We start from the raw sequence: 18834 nt of genomic DNA, 5'->3' as shown, positions 1-18834 counted from the left end.
GCGCACTCTTTTTATGACTTGATCTGTTACATTTCACTGCATTTGTCACTGTCTAGTACTGTCACGAGTGCAAATTTAGCATATCCGTCCCGGGCTTCCACGATGGGTGTGCAGCGAGAAAAGTGGGGACCTCAACATCGTGTCCACTTTAGTTTGAGTAAAAGAAGTGTACTGTGGAAAAGTCAAGTGTATTCTTGGCAAAAAAGTAAAGACAAAGAGTGCTATGAAGAAGTGCTTATTGGAACAGAATAAATTTGGTTGTCTGCGTGTTGCAAGTTTTGAGTTTCTAAAATTTCCAGCTCTAGCTTATATTTAAAGACACCTCACAGTGTGAGTGTTCTTGGCAGATTTTGAGTGAGTGGTAAAATTGCCAGTGGTGTTAACACTCCCCAGTGTTTATTCTTCCTTTTTTTTTTTTTGCACCACAGAAAGAGCATTGGTATACCCTACAGGATGACTTACCTTCAGTGCTTATGAAACCGAAACTCTTTCACTAGCAGCTTACAAGCTTTCATCTCCTTCCTGTCTGTGTACACACAGAGACGTGAGAAACAACTACCGTTAGACTTACTGAAAAGGATCTACAAGTGTAAATTGTTGGCTACCCAATTGTTCCAAAAGAAAAAGCTCATTAGGGCACGAAAGTACCTGGGAATGATAGTGTGAACATTGGCACCACACTGAAGACCTACGTCGTTTCGACACATTTCAGAGGAGGCCCCACCGAGACCCCCACTGCCAGGATCTGGGGACAGGGCTCCCCCGAGGCCACCACCACCATGTGAAACTGATGATGAGTTTGAAGAACGCTTCCCACCTCCTCAACCAAACCAGCCCATCATGGTGAGCCGTACGCAGTGTTGTGCCGAGATTTGGCTGATAGCATTGTGCTTCTGGAAGCTGCTATGTATTAGTTAATTCTGTCCCACATGTGGCTTGTATGATTCCTGGCTAGCTGCTGTTCAAGTAGTGATCTTGTGCTTTTGCCTTGGAGAATAGTGTGCTCAGTGCCTGACAGATGGCATGGGAGCTTGAGTGACTGGGACTTTGGGTACGCCACGATTAAGATACCATGATCATCATCCTTTGCTACATACACCTGTCAAAGAAAATTAAATTTTTCTATAGCCCAGTTGAGGGTACACTGGCCAGCTCCTCACTGAGAACAAATATTTCTTTTGCCTCGAAAATTCCCTTGGTCAATTGATTGAGACACCTCTCAGTCACCACACATCTGTCAGTTAGAGGCGGTTCCTCCACTAAATATCAAGCTGCCCTGCAGTCTACCACAGACAATGTGATTGTACTCACACAGCCGATCATTTACGCAGTCTGTCTCACACATAACTGACGATGCGACATCTGTGTGCCCAGATGTCCTGAAGCATGTCACTCCTGTCACGAGGTGGCATAGTTGTAGCGGAGCACTAGAGCCATCTGTCACCAGTTGCTGTAATCGGGACAAATCGGTTGCCAACATTACGTACTTGACATGCAGGGAATGTGCACCTAAGGAGGCACAAGACGTTTGCGTGGATGCATGTGAAATTTAAATGCCAGGGGCCACAAAGAAAGTCTAGCATCTCCCAACACGGCGCCGCCTGCAAGCTGTAACAGAGCGCATTTGCATCTCTGCAGATAGCAGCACACGGCTTGCACCAGGAGGTTCGCCAGTGGTCGAGCAAGGACAATGAAATCATTGCGGCCGCCAAGAGAATGGCTATCCTCATGGCACGGCTCAGCCAGCTGGTCAGGTGAGCTGCTCCTTTCACCACATAGTGCCATGGCCCTAAATGTGTGAAAGCTGCAGCGACATCTCAAATCATCACAGCGATTGTACACTTGTCTGTGCGTCAAGGGACCAATTTTTCATGCTTGCAAATTTTCACCCTGGCCTCTGCGAGTGTCTGCTTTGTTGGTAAACATTTGTGTGCTTGTTATTTATTCAATTTTGGTCTGCTGTCATCTAGTTGTGGTTGAAGAGAGCCGAATGATGGCCCTTAAGAATCCCGAATCTGCACCACTAATCACTGCTTCTGCACTACTCAGTCCTTTCTGATGGATTCAGCATTCACTATAAATTCGCTTTCTAGAAATAAGGCTGCCTACATTCAAGTTGGCTTTAGCATGCTAAAATTTTGTTCGTGCGTTGCCAGCATGATCAGGTCATTTGTAAATCCAGTGTTATCACGTGCGTGATAATCACAGCAGCAACCCTGCAGCCCAGGCAAAATTTCAGTCACATGCCTTATCATTATCACTTTACCATGCCGGGGAAAAGAGCATGTTTTTTAAGTTGTTTCGATGTGCAGAAACCGTTTTTACATTTTTAGATAAAAGAAAGGCACATGATGCCTCAAGACTAACACTTATAATTTTTCGTAGAACTTGAGGCAAACTTGTAAAATTGTGGTTATATACAGGGGAAAGCAGGTGTTGAAAACCTGTGGACTTCTGTTTTAGCGCAGTCCCGCTACTTGCCCTTGTCAATTTGTCCCGCTAAATTTGGCTGGCTGTGTCCGTGGGCATTCGGTGTCGAATGCCCACGGAAGGTGTCGAAGATCTATGTTGGTAAACAGCAGAAAGGTACATAGTTCAAAGGATAGTGTACTGTGGCCTGCCTCTTATGTGCAACATGTCGGTGGCCATGCATTCTTCAGGCGTCAGTAGTTTATTGTGCTCTATGCTTGTTCGCTTGGCAGGGGCGAAGGGGGCACCAAAAAAGACCTGATCGCCTGCGCCAAGCAGATTGCCGAAGCTTCTGAAGAGGTGACTCGCCTTGCCAAGGAGCTTGCTCGCATGTGCACCGACAAGCGCATGAGGACGGTGAGTGGCAAATAACACGCGTCAGTTTAAGGTCTAGTGTGACAATGTCATCACCACATTCATAAACAAAGCCTTTCTGCAGAAATGATGGGTCGCCGTCAGAGGAGTAATAGAAACAGTTTTGCACAGAATGCAAGGCACTGGCAGCAATAACTAATGCAACTATAAAGAGGTGTTGAAATTCACAATCTGCAGTCAGGCAGTTCACTAGCTTTCTCTACTTTGCAAATTTCTGGAACCCCCCTCCTCTTTTCTTTTCTTCCCCATCATTTTTCCCTTTTTTCTTTTTTTTTTGAGAACTGTAACGTGTCTTGTTTTTGTATAAAGCCAAATACTATAACATGAGGAGTGATTCCAAGTATGCAAAATTGAAAATAAGATATGTCTGCCCATGATATGACTAAAATATACTCGGTTGTTCATCAAGTAGGGCCAAAAAAAGAAACACTTAAACACCTAAGAAGTTTGCTGCCCAAATATAGTATGAGAAGTAAACTGAACATGGCGACATCTGGAAAGGAACCTTGTATTACAGTTAAACCTCAATATAACGAAGTCAGTAAAGTCTGTACTTTACTTTGTTATATTGAAATTCAATCTCTTATGCGAGTGAGTACAGTTGCCGATGGATTTTTACGTGCACACACAAAAGGGACCGCAAAATTTAATGAATTATTGATCAATCGTAAAAAACAAGTTCAATTGGAAAAAAAATCTTACTTTTTTTTTTCTTTTTTTTGAGAATCTGCAACCAAAAATATGGTTTCATGCCGGGTTGACAGTATCTACAAGGTGAAGCTTTCGCGTCCATTCTGTCATCATGGCTGATCGTGTCGGCCGCAGTGAGACGACACTATCATGAAGAGCGCAGTTAGAGGGGGAGCGAACGCTTCGTCCGCCTCTCGCTTCAACACGTCTCCAACAATGGAGATTGCGTATCCTCCAGCACTAAATTTGCAGTAAGACAGCGCACATGAAGCCGCGGCCATCTTGACTTTGTACCCGCTGCAGATGACCTCCGTAATAGTGTGTGCGGGCTATGCAAATGATCAGCCGGGCTGACAACCTTGTGTAGCCATTGGCCAGGATAGGAGAGGATACGAGTTCTCACCCGCCCCACCCATACCCCTTGAACTCCCCACTGCTAGCCCACGTGGGAGTATGGCACACATCAAGACACTTTCCTTTTTGGCTCACCCTTTTGCACTTTCCCTCACGCTCGCAGCATACGACGTGAGGGGCGCGATAGGATCATTGTAAGGAACATTATGGAATATTGCAGCGAGACAGTCTTGTTACTATGCTGCTCCGCTTCGGCAGCTGTTCACTGTTGCGCGGCGCATGATTTGAGAGGTGTGTTCGCAAGCAACCACATGTAATTCAACCCTTCGACCATCTGCGACTGCTCCAGTTTCCTCTTATTGCGTTGGTATTCCTTCGCAGTGGCAGTGAAATGTCGTGAATATTGAAATTGTGTGTACACACACTCCTTTATATTGAGGTTTGAAATACATGGTGTTCTATAGACAAGAATTTTTAAAAGTTAAATGCTTCGTTATAGTGAGAATTATATTGAAGTTTGCTATATTGAGGTTTAGCGGCATATGCTGGATTTTATGGTAAGGAGTTTGTTGCTTAAAGCGCTGATCAAGTTGTCAACCGACTTAGGCCTTGTGCGGTTTCCTGTCCTGGTTGGCTCACATGTTAGAGCGACTGCTCCAGAAAAGCAGTCATTTATTTTCATTCAATGCCTTGATCAGAATGAAATTTTCCCAAATTGCAAAGTTTGCTCTTCGAAGAGACCGAAATTGATCCTCTTGTAGCCCTCTCCTCAGGTTGAGTGAATGCCAGTTATATCTTACGCCATCTACCTTGCGGATTCCTGCAGAGCTTACTTGAATAATATCTTATTCTGGTGTGACCTCACTGCCTGCTGTGATCGACGGCGGGCAAACGAGGGAGACCCTGACATCAGGGCCTGTCAGACCTCACAAAGACAAAACACCCCTTGCCGTAAGCATTTCCTTCAGGCTGAAGCTTCCCTTGTTTGCCTGCTGTCGGATCACTTGAGGCCTTCATGTTCCCGTCAACTCTTTGCCTTGTTTGGCTGTCTGTCCACAGAACATTCTGCAAGTGTGCGAGCGCATACCGACAATCGGAACCCAGCTGAGAATACTGTCCACCGTCAAGGCCACCATGCTTGGGGCCCAGGGTGAGTGCCCTCCTTGCATGTGTCTCCTGGAAATGGTGTAGACTCCTAAGTCTTTCAACAAAGCACTAGTTTGTTGAGCATGTTGGATCTCCATGTTAGGGTTCTGTTAAATGAACCGTGGCTTAATGGGACAGTAGAGGCTAACATCGAGGCCCAGATTCTGAAACCTTCCTTAACTTAGAAAACATTCGTTGTGGTTAGGCTGCCTTACATCGATTCCGAAAGCTTTCTTATTAGAGGCCTTTAATGAAGGCGTCCTTGGCACTTCCTCCTGGTAAGGTAACCCCGAAGCTACCTTCATCCTTTCTGTCCCTGCTCCTGGCCTTGGACAAGTGCTTCACCTCATCATTTGCCCACATGATGCTCACCTCCGCTGGCGAGGTGTTACTGGCGAGGCGAGGTAAAGTTCGAGGCGAAGAAAGAAATAGCGTTTCACGAAACAGCTGTTCCGATACTGGGTGCCGCTGTTGCCGGACAGAGTGCCACACTTCACACTTAGTCTATGGCAGTTTTACATATCAGGCAAACAGTATCCCACATGTCCATACATTGATACTTCATTTTTAAGTCTGCTTGACGAACGTGCATTAAAACTTTTGATGGGTACCCTCAAACCCAGATGAGTGTCATCCATTCCTTACGTTTTGGAAGCACTCCTTTCATGAGGACATGTGAAATGTAGCTTTCAGAATGCACTTGCTTTCTCCATCGAGACTTCTTGGCAAGGAAGCGTACGGAGCTCTTCATGTAAGGTATGAACTTGTCTGAGGAAAGGGAGGTTTGAGACTTCGGGTCTTAGTGAATCTACATTTTCTGATTGCCCTTCTGGAAATCTTGCAATGCTCGTGCACACCTAGATCTGACTCAGTTGCAGTGAAAATTGTGACCCAAGGGGCTGCATGATATTTTGCAATTCAATGTTATTACATTGCGCCGCTAGTGAAATTAAATGTCATGCTTCACTGAGTGCAATTGCCTGCCTTCAGTTAGTGTCATGCAAATGGAAGGGCGGCACACTCCTGTAGAAAGCACCTATGGAGCATTGTGAAGATGTAGCACCAATGAATCTCTCTAGAAACATAACCAAACTACATTTCCTTCTTATTGAAATGTGGTTTAATCAACATTTTTATGAGTATTTATTGACTGTAATTAACCAATTACAAATGGGAAATGTTACGGGTACCGTATTTTCGTTGGTTGCATTTGCAGTCTTTCTGCTTATGGAGACTCTCTTCACAGCAAAAGTGATGCTTTGGTCATCTCGGAAACCTGTCACCTTAGTGTGCCTAAATATTTGCCTTGGTAGTCCCTTTAAGTGATGAGTGCATTTGGGCCTATGTTTGAATCTGTTGATAATTCAAAGCATGCTTCGGTTTATTGTGAAAGTTTCTTATTGTTTGCTGTAGTTGTCAGTGCTTCTATACTGGAATGTTTCTGGCTCATGGAAGTCAAACCATCGAAATCATTGCAAGAGTTCAGAGAGTTCTTTCACACACCTTCGTCAACAACTGTCAAAGGTTGCCTCATCAGTTAACCCTTCTGTTATTCAACCATTGCACATGCTATTATTGGTACTGTCAGCATGAGCACAGTAACTACCATGACTTGATGCAATCAACCCAGAATAAGGTCCTGGCATGCTAGTTTCTCAGTGACTCCAGTGTGCTGCCATAGTCATTGACATGTTTCATATATATACCATAGTACTATGATGGTAGCAAATGTGCCTTTATTAAAAGAATAGCAGGTTGTGGAATCTACTCCTGTCAAGTCATGCGAGCACACAGGGTTTGAAATAGGGGGTTTTGGGGGCAGCGCAATAGCTGGTACATCAGATAATTTTGTGCAGCCTGGCTTGGCTGGTGAAGGTCAGGATAGTGCCAAGTAGAACATTGGCCTTACTCAGCAGTTACTTGGGTTGGTACCACCAGTTCAAGTCGTGGAAGCAGGGTCCTGTGCAATCCTCGGCTGTTTGGACCAATTTTTACTAGATTACTTGGTCAATTTGCAAGCTGCACCTTGGAGCTCCACAGAAGTTTGAGCCAATTCTGTTGCCTGCTACGCATACTGGGAAGATTCGACGCATGCACCACCACATGGCAGACAGCAGAGACTATGTGTAGTGTGTCCTCCAAGATTGGCATTCTCCTGTTAGCTGACGTCCTTTTGTTGCCTCTGATGAGCTGGTGTAGCAGCTGCTGCCAAGATGCGGCTTAAGGGAATGCATGTTATCTTGGAGGCCATGTTGCTCATGACTATCTCTCCGTTCTCTGACTCACGGAGGAGAGTGCTGTGAACCTTCCTGGCCGGTGCGGCTGGCACTTAAAAGGGGTCACACACAATACAGCGCTTATGCAGTTGACAGTAACCAAGAAGTATTGCCTTGAGCTGAATTCGGGTGGTCATAAAGTGCATAGAGACCCTTGTGCTGGAACATTTGTGCATCTTAATAATTTCTTCGTGTTGGAATATGTCCGGAGCCCGACAGTACGGCATTCCTCATAACCAAGACGTGGCTTTTGTGCATTGAAATCTGTGGGTCAGTCATGTCTAAGACCTCATGGCATCTCTTGTTGAGTACAATGCTTGTTTCCCACAGAGCCCATACCGACGCCAGATGGGAGCGAGATTATCTGCGGTAAAAGCTCCGCATGTTCTCCTGTTTGGTGCACGGTTTTGACGTTGGCCCCCAGACTATTGTCTGTCAGAGGCACAGTGTGCATTGTTCTGGAGTGTGTGTGTGTGTGTGTGTGAAAAAAGTGTGGAACTAAATTGTGGTGATGCTGTGGTCACATGGCTTGACAGACTAATCAAATGCAGGCTCTCACAAGAAGTAAGGAAAAGACTCCAAATAAAGACGGCAGCATCTGTGCTGCCATGTCCTTCTTCTATTTGTTATGATGTCTTCTTCCCAAGTGGTGCTCCTTTTCATTGATACATTGGACTGGTCACTTTCAAGCGCTCTAGAGCACTCACCCAGGGTGGCTAACATTAAGCTGGTCGGGCACTCAGAATGCATTCGCCTGGTTTATTGAGAGCGATTGGGGGCACTCTCATCTTCAAGCTGGGAGCACATCCGAGATCTAACAATATCTCAATCACACAGCTCCTCCATTTGCTCTGGGAGCAGCTTTCAGCTCAGGTGTGCTCTCTCTGGCTCCCGTGTCGAGGGACCTTTGCATCGCTGCTGACCACGTTGTAGTGTGGTAGGAACCTCTTCAATGTACCATTAATTGCCATCGAGCATTTTGATCTCCCTTTCTCTGCAGGTGAGGTTGCTAGAATAGAAAGATGCTTTTATGTCACTAGTGGCACGTCATGCATATCTCATGTGGCAAGGTTAATAATCCAAGCAAGACAGAGATCCCTAGGAAGAATTGGTGGTTTACCAAGGAATGTCACTGGAGCCAACATTTCGACAAGGGGTCTTGTCTTCGTTAAGGCAACGTTGGGCTCAAGTTGAAAAGCAAGTCCCCTTGCCAAAACATTGGCCTCGGAGACATCTTGTGTGGCCACTGTTGATCAGGCAAGGTTAGTGACGTTTAGTGGTTAAAGTCTTAACATACTAAATTAGCCCACATGACGTGGGTGTTAGTATGGAGTGTCTGTAGTGCATTCATTCAGTCACCAAAAGTCACATCCCCTGTATACAGGTCATGCCATCGGTGCCATTCAAACATGGTCATGTAAAGGTTGTCTCCGTACTTTGTGGCGGCGAAAAAGTAACTAAAATTTTAGTAGCGAAACAGAACAAAAGACTGGATGCAGGAAAAATGTGACAGGTTTATTGACATGCCTAGTTTTCCCATTGAGGAGCACAGTGTAAAGTGCGGCCATCTTCAGTCGTGCTTAGATGTCCTGAGGAGCCATCTCTGGATGCTGTGATTTTCTGTGACTGATACTGAGTGCCCCGTACCCAGTGAAGACGGCACAGTGTATAACACAGTTGCTTGAATCTTTGTCCTACAGTGGCATCAGCTTATGTACTGGACTTGTTGAATGTTTCGACCATCTTAACAGTAGTACTTCCACATAGTATTTGCATGCATGTGTGTGTGCTCGTTAACTGTCTTTGGCATTGGTTCTATGTTTTCACCATGTCCCTTATTTAATATCTTTATGTTAGCTTGTTCTTGCTAGCAGTGAGGTATGTAATGCTGTGTATGTACATTCAAGGAACGCCAGCAGTAGTGTTGGGATACGATGTAGAGTTTTACACGTTGCAACTTAGAAGAATGACAGCAGGATGTATTCGTGAAATTGGAGGAATCCTAGCTCATGCTCATGATTGCAAGACTTGTAATTTACTGGTACACTAATGATTAGCCCCTAGCAGACCTTGCCAAAAACCTATGACATCACAGGGAGCTGGTAGAGGCACCTTAAGTCATAATTGCGGACAACTTTTCTTGGCTACGAAGCAGAGGCTACGGGGGTTGGAGCTTCTGCACACATATTCGTACGCAATGTAGGCCGACCATGCTTGGCACCTGTTTCAGTTTCGATACCTCTGATCTTGCATAGCTCTGCTCCTTTAGTGAAAGCAGATGCAGTTAATTCGACGTGAATTTGTGAAGCTAATCAGTATCCATAGTCATCCCACATGTATCAACTTATCTGATGGTTTTGATTCCTGGATGAGTTCCCCTGGTTTCTGCATAAACATTACACACACTCCCCTTGAGCGCTTCGACAGCAATTTGTAGCTGAAGTTGGTCGTCAGTCTCGGAAGAGCTGATAGGCAGGACAGCAAACGACAACAAACACTCGCCAGGAAAAGTTGGCCTCATTTTGCCTTTCAGAAATTTTGTGTAATACGTGTGGCAGCCTTGCGTGTGTGAAAACCGAATAAGGGCAAAGAAAGAAGAGCATTAAAATATCAGTAGCTGACTGTTGAACGTTACGTATCCTTTTAAAATATGTGCTGTAAAAAAGCTAATCAATAATGTTTATTATTTTCAATGTAAGAAAACACAAACGAAATTGCAGAGCTACATCCAGCAGTGGTACCACAGGCACACTTTGATTCCATAGATCTCACTTCATAGCCGAGAAAAGTTTCTGTACCCTTTCTCTCTGGCATACCAAACTTTTACTCATAATGAAACTTATCTAGTACAGTTGAACCTCAGTATAATGACAACAGATACAACAAAGTAAATCAACTCAAAAAAATTTTTTTTGCTGCTGATATCGGCTCTTACCTTTATAACGAATATAAGGTATAACGAAGGTATTTTCGTGTTGGATACTTCATTTATAGCATAGTTTGACTGCCCTTGCAATAGCAGAAGCACAGTCTACCAATCCAGCCAAGCCTAACATTTCTCGGTAATGTCCCTCAAATGTTGCTGCAAGTTTCTCACTTTACCCTACAGACAGTGACATAAACCTCATACAATATCGTGTCCCTAAGTATGTGTCACATCTTCCTTGATTCAGTTTCCTTGTGTTTGTTAACACGCGCATTGTATTGTGTTCAAGTCAGGAAATTTTTCTTTCCTTATTTCCTGTATGCAAATTTCGAGTTCCTTGCTCATTTTTTCCTCTGTTCATCTTTCTTCCATTTCTTGAAAAAAAAAAAAGCAGTAAAAAGATGGAGTAAGTAGTGTTTTTGTGTTCGCTTCAAGAACTGGCAAACACGCTTCGGCATGTTGCTTCGTTTGGCAGCACGTTTTTGGGCAACACGTTTTTATTTCATTCTCTTGTGCTTTGCACCTGCACTCGCACAAATGCACGTCACTGGCTGGAATGGAATGGAATGACGCTGTGTGAACCAAATTGCTCTTGATGCTGTGTTGTGGTTCACTCTGCTTGTTCCTTTGTGAACACTGCTGCTTCCTTGTCACATGGCATGGTTTCTTGCACTGTGTGTGGCTTGTTCATTTGTTCGCTAATATTCTTTCACTTCAATTGTGTTTTTGTTTCATTGTGCTACACCGTATCCTTTCTTTAGGCAAAGCGTAAAAAGGAATAGCAAGTTGTTTAAGAAGAATGTAGATGGTGCTGCAGATTAGCTGATCTTTGGCAAAGACTTGCCATAGTGGTTGATCAGCTATGGCATTCTGCTGCTAAACATTTAGATGCAGACTTGATTCTCGGCACAATGACCGCATTCCCATGGCGGTGGAATGCAAGAATGGTCACATATACCAACCTAGGTGTTTGTTGAAGAAACCCAGGTGGTCAGAGTGAATCTGGAGCCCACTAGTATAGCTGACAATATCATTTGAACATTGAGTTTGTGGAGCCTTAATTTTGTTTCAGCTGTAGAAGTATATATGTGATGTAGAGACATTCTAGCTAGTACTTCTAAATTAACTGTCGTTATTCCCTCGGTCTGTATAATGATTTCAGTGCAGCGAAGACTCTGTCCGAGTGGTGCACACAGATTGACCTGGCCAGTGGAAGTGATTGAACTGTTATTAATTATCAAAGAGGCTTACACGCCAAACACACTTTTTACCCTGGTGATAGAGAGTTGCAGTGTGCCAAAAGCTGTATAAATTCAGTTCTCTTGCTGTAATCCGGAATGCCTTATGTTTGAATCAGACGAATTATTTGAATAAGTTTTACCCGCCGTGGGGGTGTAGTGGCTATAGCATTGCCCTGCTAAGCCAGAAGGTACAGCATCAAGTTGTGGCCATGGCAACCGCATTTCGGTGAGGGCAAAATACGAAAGCACTCATGTGCCCTGCTTTGTATAAAAAACCCCAGGTGAGCAGAATTAATCCGGAGCCACCCACTACGACATGCCTCATAATGATATCACGGTTCTGGCATGTAAAACCCCAGAATTAATCTTTTTTTTTTTTTATGTGCGAATAAGTTTTCTGAATACCTAGTGCTTGCAGTCAAAGATGAACAGCATTTAAAAAAAGAAATTGTTATTATTATGGCTGTGGCTATCTCTCAACTGTCGTGACTGTTCACATTGTGGCGGTGTTGTGGGAGAACACTACTTGAGACCAAGGTGCATCACTCAATCTCAAAGGCTACGGAAGGCATTGTTGAATGCATCACTGCATCACTGGCAGCATGTTGGCAACTTCTTACATCAATGAAACTGGCCCAACCACTTCTCCTGCCACAGCCAACCAGTGTGCTATGCCACAGGGGACGGTCCTCACAGGCACAGGAATCGAACTGCAGTTGCTAGTTTAAACAAGTGTACATTTTGCAGGGCAACAAAAGTGAAACAGACATTTGTGCAAAGTGCGTGCTTGTTTAGGCTTGCAAGTATGGACCAGTCAGCTCAACGACCTGTTCTCTCAAACTACTGTTACTAATCTTGTGCTAGTACTCTGAGGTTCTTTCGAGCCTTGTCAGGCAGGAGATGTACATTACTAACGCAGGTGGCATCGTTCAAAACTAATTTCTTGCGGACTAGTTGGTTTATGCTTGAATTATAAATGCACCGTGCAAGACGCACAAGAAACGAAAAAGAGGACAGGACAGAGCGCAGAGTGAACAACAGGCCGGTGCTCTGTCCCATCCTCCTTTTCCTTTTCTTGTGCACATTGTGCCACACGTTTATGATTCAAGCATCATTCAAAGACTGCGCTTCTGTACCTTGATCACACAGGGCACTTTCGATCACTGTCTAGTCCGAATTCCACAACCACGATTGACTCCCTATTGCATCCTATGCAAAGGAGCCAATCACAATAGAATAATTGCATCTCAATCTGGGCTCAATAGTGATCAAAAGTGCCCCATGTGACCAGGGTATTAGACGTGCGACATTGTTGACACCGTTAAGGGTGTAGCACAGACACGCACACTGTGTCCCAGGATGTGTGTCCCATGACCATGTGTGTGCATAGCATTCAGGAGGTGCATGTCTCGTGATTGTGGATGCGTGCAGTGTTGCCAGATACACTATGCATGTTCATAATGTACCCTTCAGGAAAATACCAAGTACACATTCAAGAAATGGGGCATTAGACGAATGAGGACTATTGTAGCGGGACAGGATAGCACCCTAAAGGGTGCACATTCTTTTTAAAAAAAAAGTTTATGAGTGCATGAACCAAGCTAGCATAGCTTGAAATGAAGCCACAGGACTGGAAGAGATGAACTTCTGTTTGGTGTCCGCACCCGCACAGGCACGGAGGAGGATCAGGAGGCGACGGACATGTTGGTTGGCAATGCCCAAAACCTGATGCAGTCGGTCAAGGAGACTGTGCGTGCCTGCGAGGCAGCCTCCATCAAGATCCGCACAGACTCTGGACTGCGTGTCCGCTGGATCCGCAAGCAGCCCTGGTACCAGTATTAGGTAGGACATTGGTTTACCAGGGTCTTCTGACTGGCTTTCAGATTAGGTTCACTGCTTGCTTGCTGAGTGGCTTTGTTATGCGTGGACAGTGCTGAAGTCAGCTGAGCTTGGCTGCTTTGGTGGTCACATCTGATGTGGCCAGAAGTAATGTGACAGAAAACTAAAGCATGCACTACAAGTGCTGAAAAGTTGTAGCTCTAAGAAAGGCATTGCTTGGATTAGATGATTGATGTGAAATGTGAATATTGTAGCAGAATATTGTAGCATAGCCAATTAAGGGGCGCATGAGGGAGCATTGACTTGGCTTTCTCTTTTTTTTTTCCCAGCTAAGCGTAGTCTGCATCTCTTGCATTTATAGAAAACTTCAAACCTTCATGCGCGGGCCACGCACGTGCGTTGATACTGTGACAGCACGCCGCCACCGCCAGAACGCATCAGTGCCTGCGCGGTCTGTGCATTTGTGAAACAATGTTTGTGATACAGCTCGGGACTGGCATCCACGGGCCAAAAAGGACACCAAAGAAAATCACTAAATCAGTTGAAACTGATACACGATTCTTTCAAAACTCTATTCTCTATAACTTTATGATAAGAGGTTGATTACTAGAGAAGGTGAAATTCAAACTTGCCTATCTTAAATTATGTGCCATAACCCCTGCACTGGTACATCTGTGCGACGTCATGAATTTCAATTTGTTCTTTGAACTAATAAGGGTAAAGGAAAACGAAAGTGGATGAAAAGATAACTTGCCACAGGTGGGGACCAAACCCACATCTCCACATTACACGTTTGGTGCTCTACCTATTAAGCTGCCATGGGGCCATCCACCCGGCCACTTTCTTGGGTACTTGTGTGAAGGGTTAGCTCCGGGAATGTTAGCCAGCGCCACTGACAGTTAAGGCAGCGTACATGAGGTGTTCTATGTCCGCCTATGATTGCACCTATTATGCTTAAGCCTTCGAATCACTTTCTGAATGAGACTCCTAAGACGTCTTTTGTTGATTGCACTGCAGACGGAGATGCCAGATCACGACAGAGCACAAATGCAGAGCCTTCGATCATCCCTCTGCTGTGCATCCCTTTGATAATGCTGCTTTGCATGAATTACCGCAAAACATGCAGCAGCGTCAAGAGAAAGCTGCTGCAACGAGGCCAGGTATTGCAGCTGTGGAGTTCTGCGAGCCACGATCGTTCCTGGTCGCAGGTGATTGTCGTGCGGCAATAGAAACGGGGAATGACTCAGCCACTGCGAAAAGTTCTGCGTCGACCCCTAGAGTGCTGTTCTGGGTGCACCTCGTTAGCAGTCCTTTGTTTTAGCATCTCTCCTTTGGTGTTTCTTGTTATCAATTGGTCTTTGCATTGTTGCGCTTATGTTATTGTTTACATTTAAGTAGTGTAGTCTTTGTTCTTAGTAGTGTTGACCTCATTGTTGGTGCAGCGAGAGTTTTTATTGACCCTGCTAATCAGCTTTATCTCTTCAACTCGAGGCAGGGCAAGCCCACTTACCAGTTCGAATTGTATTATGTCATACGCACAATAACGGTCTCTACATTTCATTTGAAAATTTTGGCTGCATTTTCAAGTTCGAAGTGTAACCACATTTTTAGTTGGTGACTATTGTGGAAGAGCTTGTTCTTTCCTCTTGAGCACTTTCCTCGTGTCTTTTTAAGATTTCCGTGATGAGGTGGTCTAAGTATGTTGTGCTAAATGATATTAAGTTTTCTTAGCAGTTAGTGCACTCCACTCGGCAATGAAAACATATCTGAGACAGGGTATCTGCCACCGAACACTTAGCTGGTGCTTGCTTGGCTGCTGGAAAAAAAAAAGAAAAGCTTTTTCTTTCTTGGCAAATGTCGCGCTAAACTTACAATTAAGCTCACCTAGATTGTAGATTGTGCGATACGAGTGTAGTTACTACACATGGCTCTCTCATAACCTTAGCGTATATTTGTGCAAGAGTTTCTTGGAATGGATTTTCGATTTAAGCATGCACAGAACCAGATGAGTTGTCGTGCAAATGATTTTTATACTACGATGGGATTGGTCCTCTTTGCATACTGAAGACGAGTGTGCTAGCATAGTCTATTTTTGGATGACATTATACTACTGACAACTTTACTTCAGTGACTACCAATGTGTCTTCCACGAGTTGGAACAACAAAGGCCAATAATGATAATAAGGCCTTTCACTGGGCTACATAGCACTGACAATTTGTCTTTTAATTTTCTCTGCGGGAGTTATCCCACAGTAAAATGTTTCCACAATGCTGAAAGCAAGTCAGTGACTTGTATATTCTGGTACACCTGGGCTATTACGGAAGTAGTCCTAACGCACTTCTACATGTAGCTATACCTGAAACAGTCCATAAATTAAGTAGTCCTTCAAGATTTTAAATGAACGCTCGTGGCATTTCTGTGCAACATAGTTGCCGCAAGGTGTCCCATGCATTGTCTGTCGATCTCTTTTGTTAACAGCAGCTGTTCTCAACTTGTGTCTCACCTTGCTTGCGTCCAGAAGTCACGTCCTGCCCTGCTTGCATGCTCCAAGTTTGTCTAAGCTGGGCCATGTGCAAATCATGCATTTGTTATCTTTTCTTATTAACCCAGTTTTTAACAAGCTTACTTTTTTTAAAAAGAGACCGGTGTTTGTTCCATGTTTTTAACATTGAGCATTTGTACACGTTGCGTTGCTCGAAGGAACTGGAGAGATTCTGAGGTGCTCCTCTCTCTCTCTCGCACACGGTTGTGCCATATGACTTTGGAACATATTTTATTTTGAACCTTTTACATTGTCATGTGTACTCATTTTAAAGATATGCGGGTTGTTCCGTTGCCTCTGGTGATCCAAAATGGTACCGATTTGTCGAGTGCAGTGTTTGCTAGGAAGCCTGTGTTAGTGTCCTAAGCTATGTCACTGCCCATCCAAAACATCCAAAATATGTGTGAGCAAAATGTTTTTTTTCTTAACTTGAAGTGGTGATATCAAAGCTAGACAGCTTTCTAGTTCCACTTCCCGCCTGGGTACGTTGCGTCACTTTATAAAGTGTTTCTAACAGACAATGCTGTTATCTCAGTTTTCAGTAACAAGCTTGTTGTACTTAGCATTTTGGTATTTATAGTTTTGCACAGTGTTGTCCCGTGTAATGACTGCAACGTGAAAGTACTAGTGTTTCAAAGTCCCTGCAAAACTCTTTTTGCACAGACAAGCTTTGCCATGCATTGTTATGTCCAGGTGCTTAATAAGAGCAATTTAGGGTGATTTTGCTAGCATCAATTACATGAGTATGTGCTAATCAACTGGTGATAGGATAAGGTTCAAAGAAAAAACAAGTACTAGCTTGTTTAGCAAGAGAATTTTCTAGCCCAAAAGCCCCTAGCTTTTTTCTACGACTGTGGCCCTGAACATCATTGCATTCTTTGTGTCAATCATATGGAGCCATCTCGCACCACCAGAGGCAGTGGACGTTCAAGTGTGAAAAGCTGTGCCCGAATAATGCCACGATTCTGTTCCACTTCTGTCAGTGCGATTATGTTTTTGACCCTTTTGCCTTAGGTTTGCACAGTCGGTTCTCGATAATTCGAACTCGAAGGGGCATGAAAATCGGTTTGAACTAAACGTAGTTCGAATTAAAGCAAGGTAATTGAATGGAGGACTTGTGTGCAGAGCTTGCGGTGCATGTGCGCTGAGCTTACACGAGTGGTGAATTCCAAAAGTGTGGCTTCACTGCAGCGTGACACATGCTGCCGTGAAGCCGCATGTCTAGGAAAAATATTTGCTGCTGTGAAGCTGCACCTCGAGGCAAAATTTGCATGTAACCCACACCCGAACTTTACTGTCACACTTTAAAATTTTTGATGCAGGTTATGTGCGCCATAGTACGGTGCTTGCAACTTTAGGTGGGAGCATCAGCCGATATGTGGCCGCACTGCCGGGCCAGAAGCGCCATAGCGTGAGTTGGTGCGCAGTGTGTCCGAAACGCTTACGTGTTCGAATCACCGGGCGTTTTCACACATTGATGTGCACATAGTTTTGACAAGACCACTACGTCAGTTCGAATAAACTGGAAGTTCAAATTAAGCAGGTTTGAATTAATGAGATTCCACTGTGAAACCATGTTATTGTTACTTTTTGAGATCGATGACTTGCTGCAATCCATGATGATAAATGGAGTAGGAGAGAGTTGCATTATTCTGGCACAGCTTTCTGTGACGTCTCTTTGTGCTATCACTATCTGTCACAGTGAATTGTTCTTGGTGTGTTGTCCAGCTGGTGCGTGTTTGCAACCTGCCCACCGTCATTTACGGCACATTTGGCGGACATTTTAAGCAGTTCGTGCAAGCGGTGTTGCAGTTGAGATGCATGGATCGGTGTTTCAAGTGTGCCTCCTGAATCGTGCAGGGTGTGTCCAGTGTTCACTGAAGAACACATCATCCACATTTACATCAAATGAATTTTACTCATGGGTTTGGTATGGCTTGATCGCATTGATACAATGGTATGCAAAGTGCAAAATTTTCTCAAGGCTTAGTTCCGAGGAACCATACTGGAGTAGCCGGATGGTTAGCTGTTAAGCTAGCTGGGTCTTCATGCACTGCAGAAATTGGAGCTATTGCGCAGTTAGCATAAGTTTTGACAGTGCAGTTCACTTCATTTGTTTTAAGGACACCTAGACCATAATGTGGTCATTGACTGAATTTACCTATGAATTCTAAATACAGATAACGCCTTTTCATGTAGACACGCACAGCACAATTTACTCTTGGAGGGAACACGTCATACTAATATTCAAACCAAGGTTACTTGAACACATCATGAACCCCATAAGAAGGAAAAGTGCTTGATATGGCACATTGGTAGACTTATAATGGTAAGAAATTATTGCCAAGGCCTTCATGTCATAAGTGAGCTGTAATCAATCCCGAAGTACTAGTCTGGCATTCCCTTTAACTATGGGCCACACTGTACACGAAACAGGCACAAACTGTTGCTACAGCTGGGAGGGTTCAGGAACGGCTGGGAGGGATCACGTTCAACAAGATGGCATTTAATGCACGTTCGTGTGTGGCTTCTGCTCCTCTCCTCACGGCCAAAGGCTCAAGTGATTTGTGTGCGAGGAGTGAAATGTTTTTCGGTTGTTTGCGCTTGCAGGCGATGGTGGTGCCTTTCATTCATTATGCAAATGCTTTTCTTATGCAATGTGCCACTCATGGGGCAGCGTGCCCTTCAACCCACAGTGCTTTTTTACACGCCAGTGACTACTTCGTGTACTGCAATAACCACCTTTATTTCTTATTTATATCATATATTAGAGCTAATAAAGTAATTATTACTCCTTATGATCTGCTTTCTTTTTCTTTGGGCACAGCTTTTAAATGTTCACTTGAGCTGCAAGATGTGAAAGTCATATTTTCCTGTTCTCTGATCTCATCTGTCTTTATGTCGCGTGCAGTGCCATGATACTGTATCTACACTTTTGTATTTGCAAAACTTATCTTCCATAGCTGCTGATCATG

General features: G+C 44.2%; 1 protein-coding gene across 3 annotated transcripts in view; it reads left to right on the top strand.

The window, feature by feature from the left end:
- Window positions 1–18657, top strand: part of Vinc (vinculin) — a 59783-nt gene extending 41126 nt beyond the window's left edge. For 2 of the 3 annotated variants that reach the window (XM_072285282.1, XM_072285284.1), the window contains 7 exons: window positions 713–843; window positions 1639–1754; window positions 2703–2826; window positions 4948–5038; window positions 7641–7679; window positions 13150–13319; window positions 14334–18657. In XM_072285282.1, the coding sequence (XP_072141383.1) occupies window positions 713–843; window positions 1639–1754; window positions 2703–2826; window positions 4948–5038; window positions 7641–7679; window positions 13150–13319 (671 nt within the window). In that variant the 3' untranslated portion in view covers window positions 14334–18657. The remainder of the gene's footprint in view (window positions 1–712; window positions 844–1638; window positions 1755–2702; window positions 2827–4947; window positions 5039–7640; window positions 7680–13149; window positions 13320–14333) is intronic. The other variant, XM_072285283.1, reaches the window with a different exon arrangement.
- The last annotated feature ends 177 nt before the right edge of the window (window positions 18658–18834 follow it).

This window comes from Dermacentor andersoni, chromosome 11, assembly GCF_023375885.2.
Source record: "Dermacentor andersoni chromosome 11, qqDerAnde1_hic_scaffold, whole genome shotgun sequence".
Lineage (NCBI taxonomy): Eukaryota > Metazoa > Arthropoda > Arachnida > Ixodida > Ixodidae > Dermacentor > Dermacentor andersoni.
The sequence above is the reverse complement of the archived record's forward strand: the minus strand, read 5'-3'. Positions and strand labels throughout refer to the sequence as shown.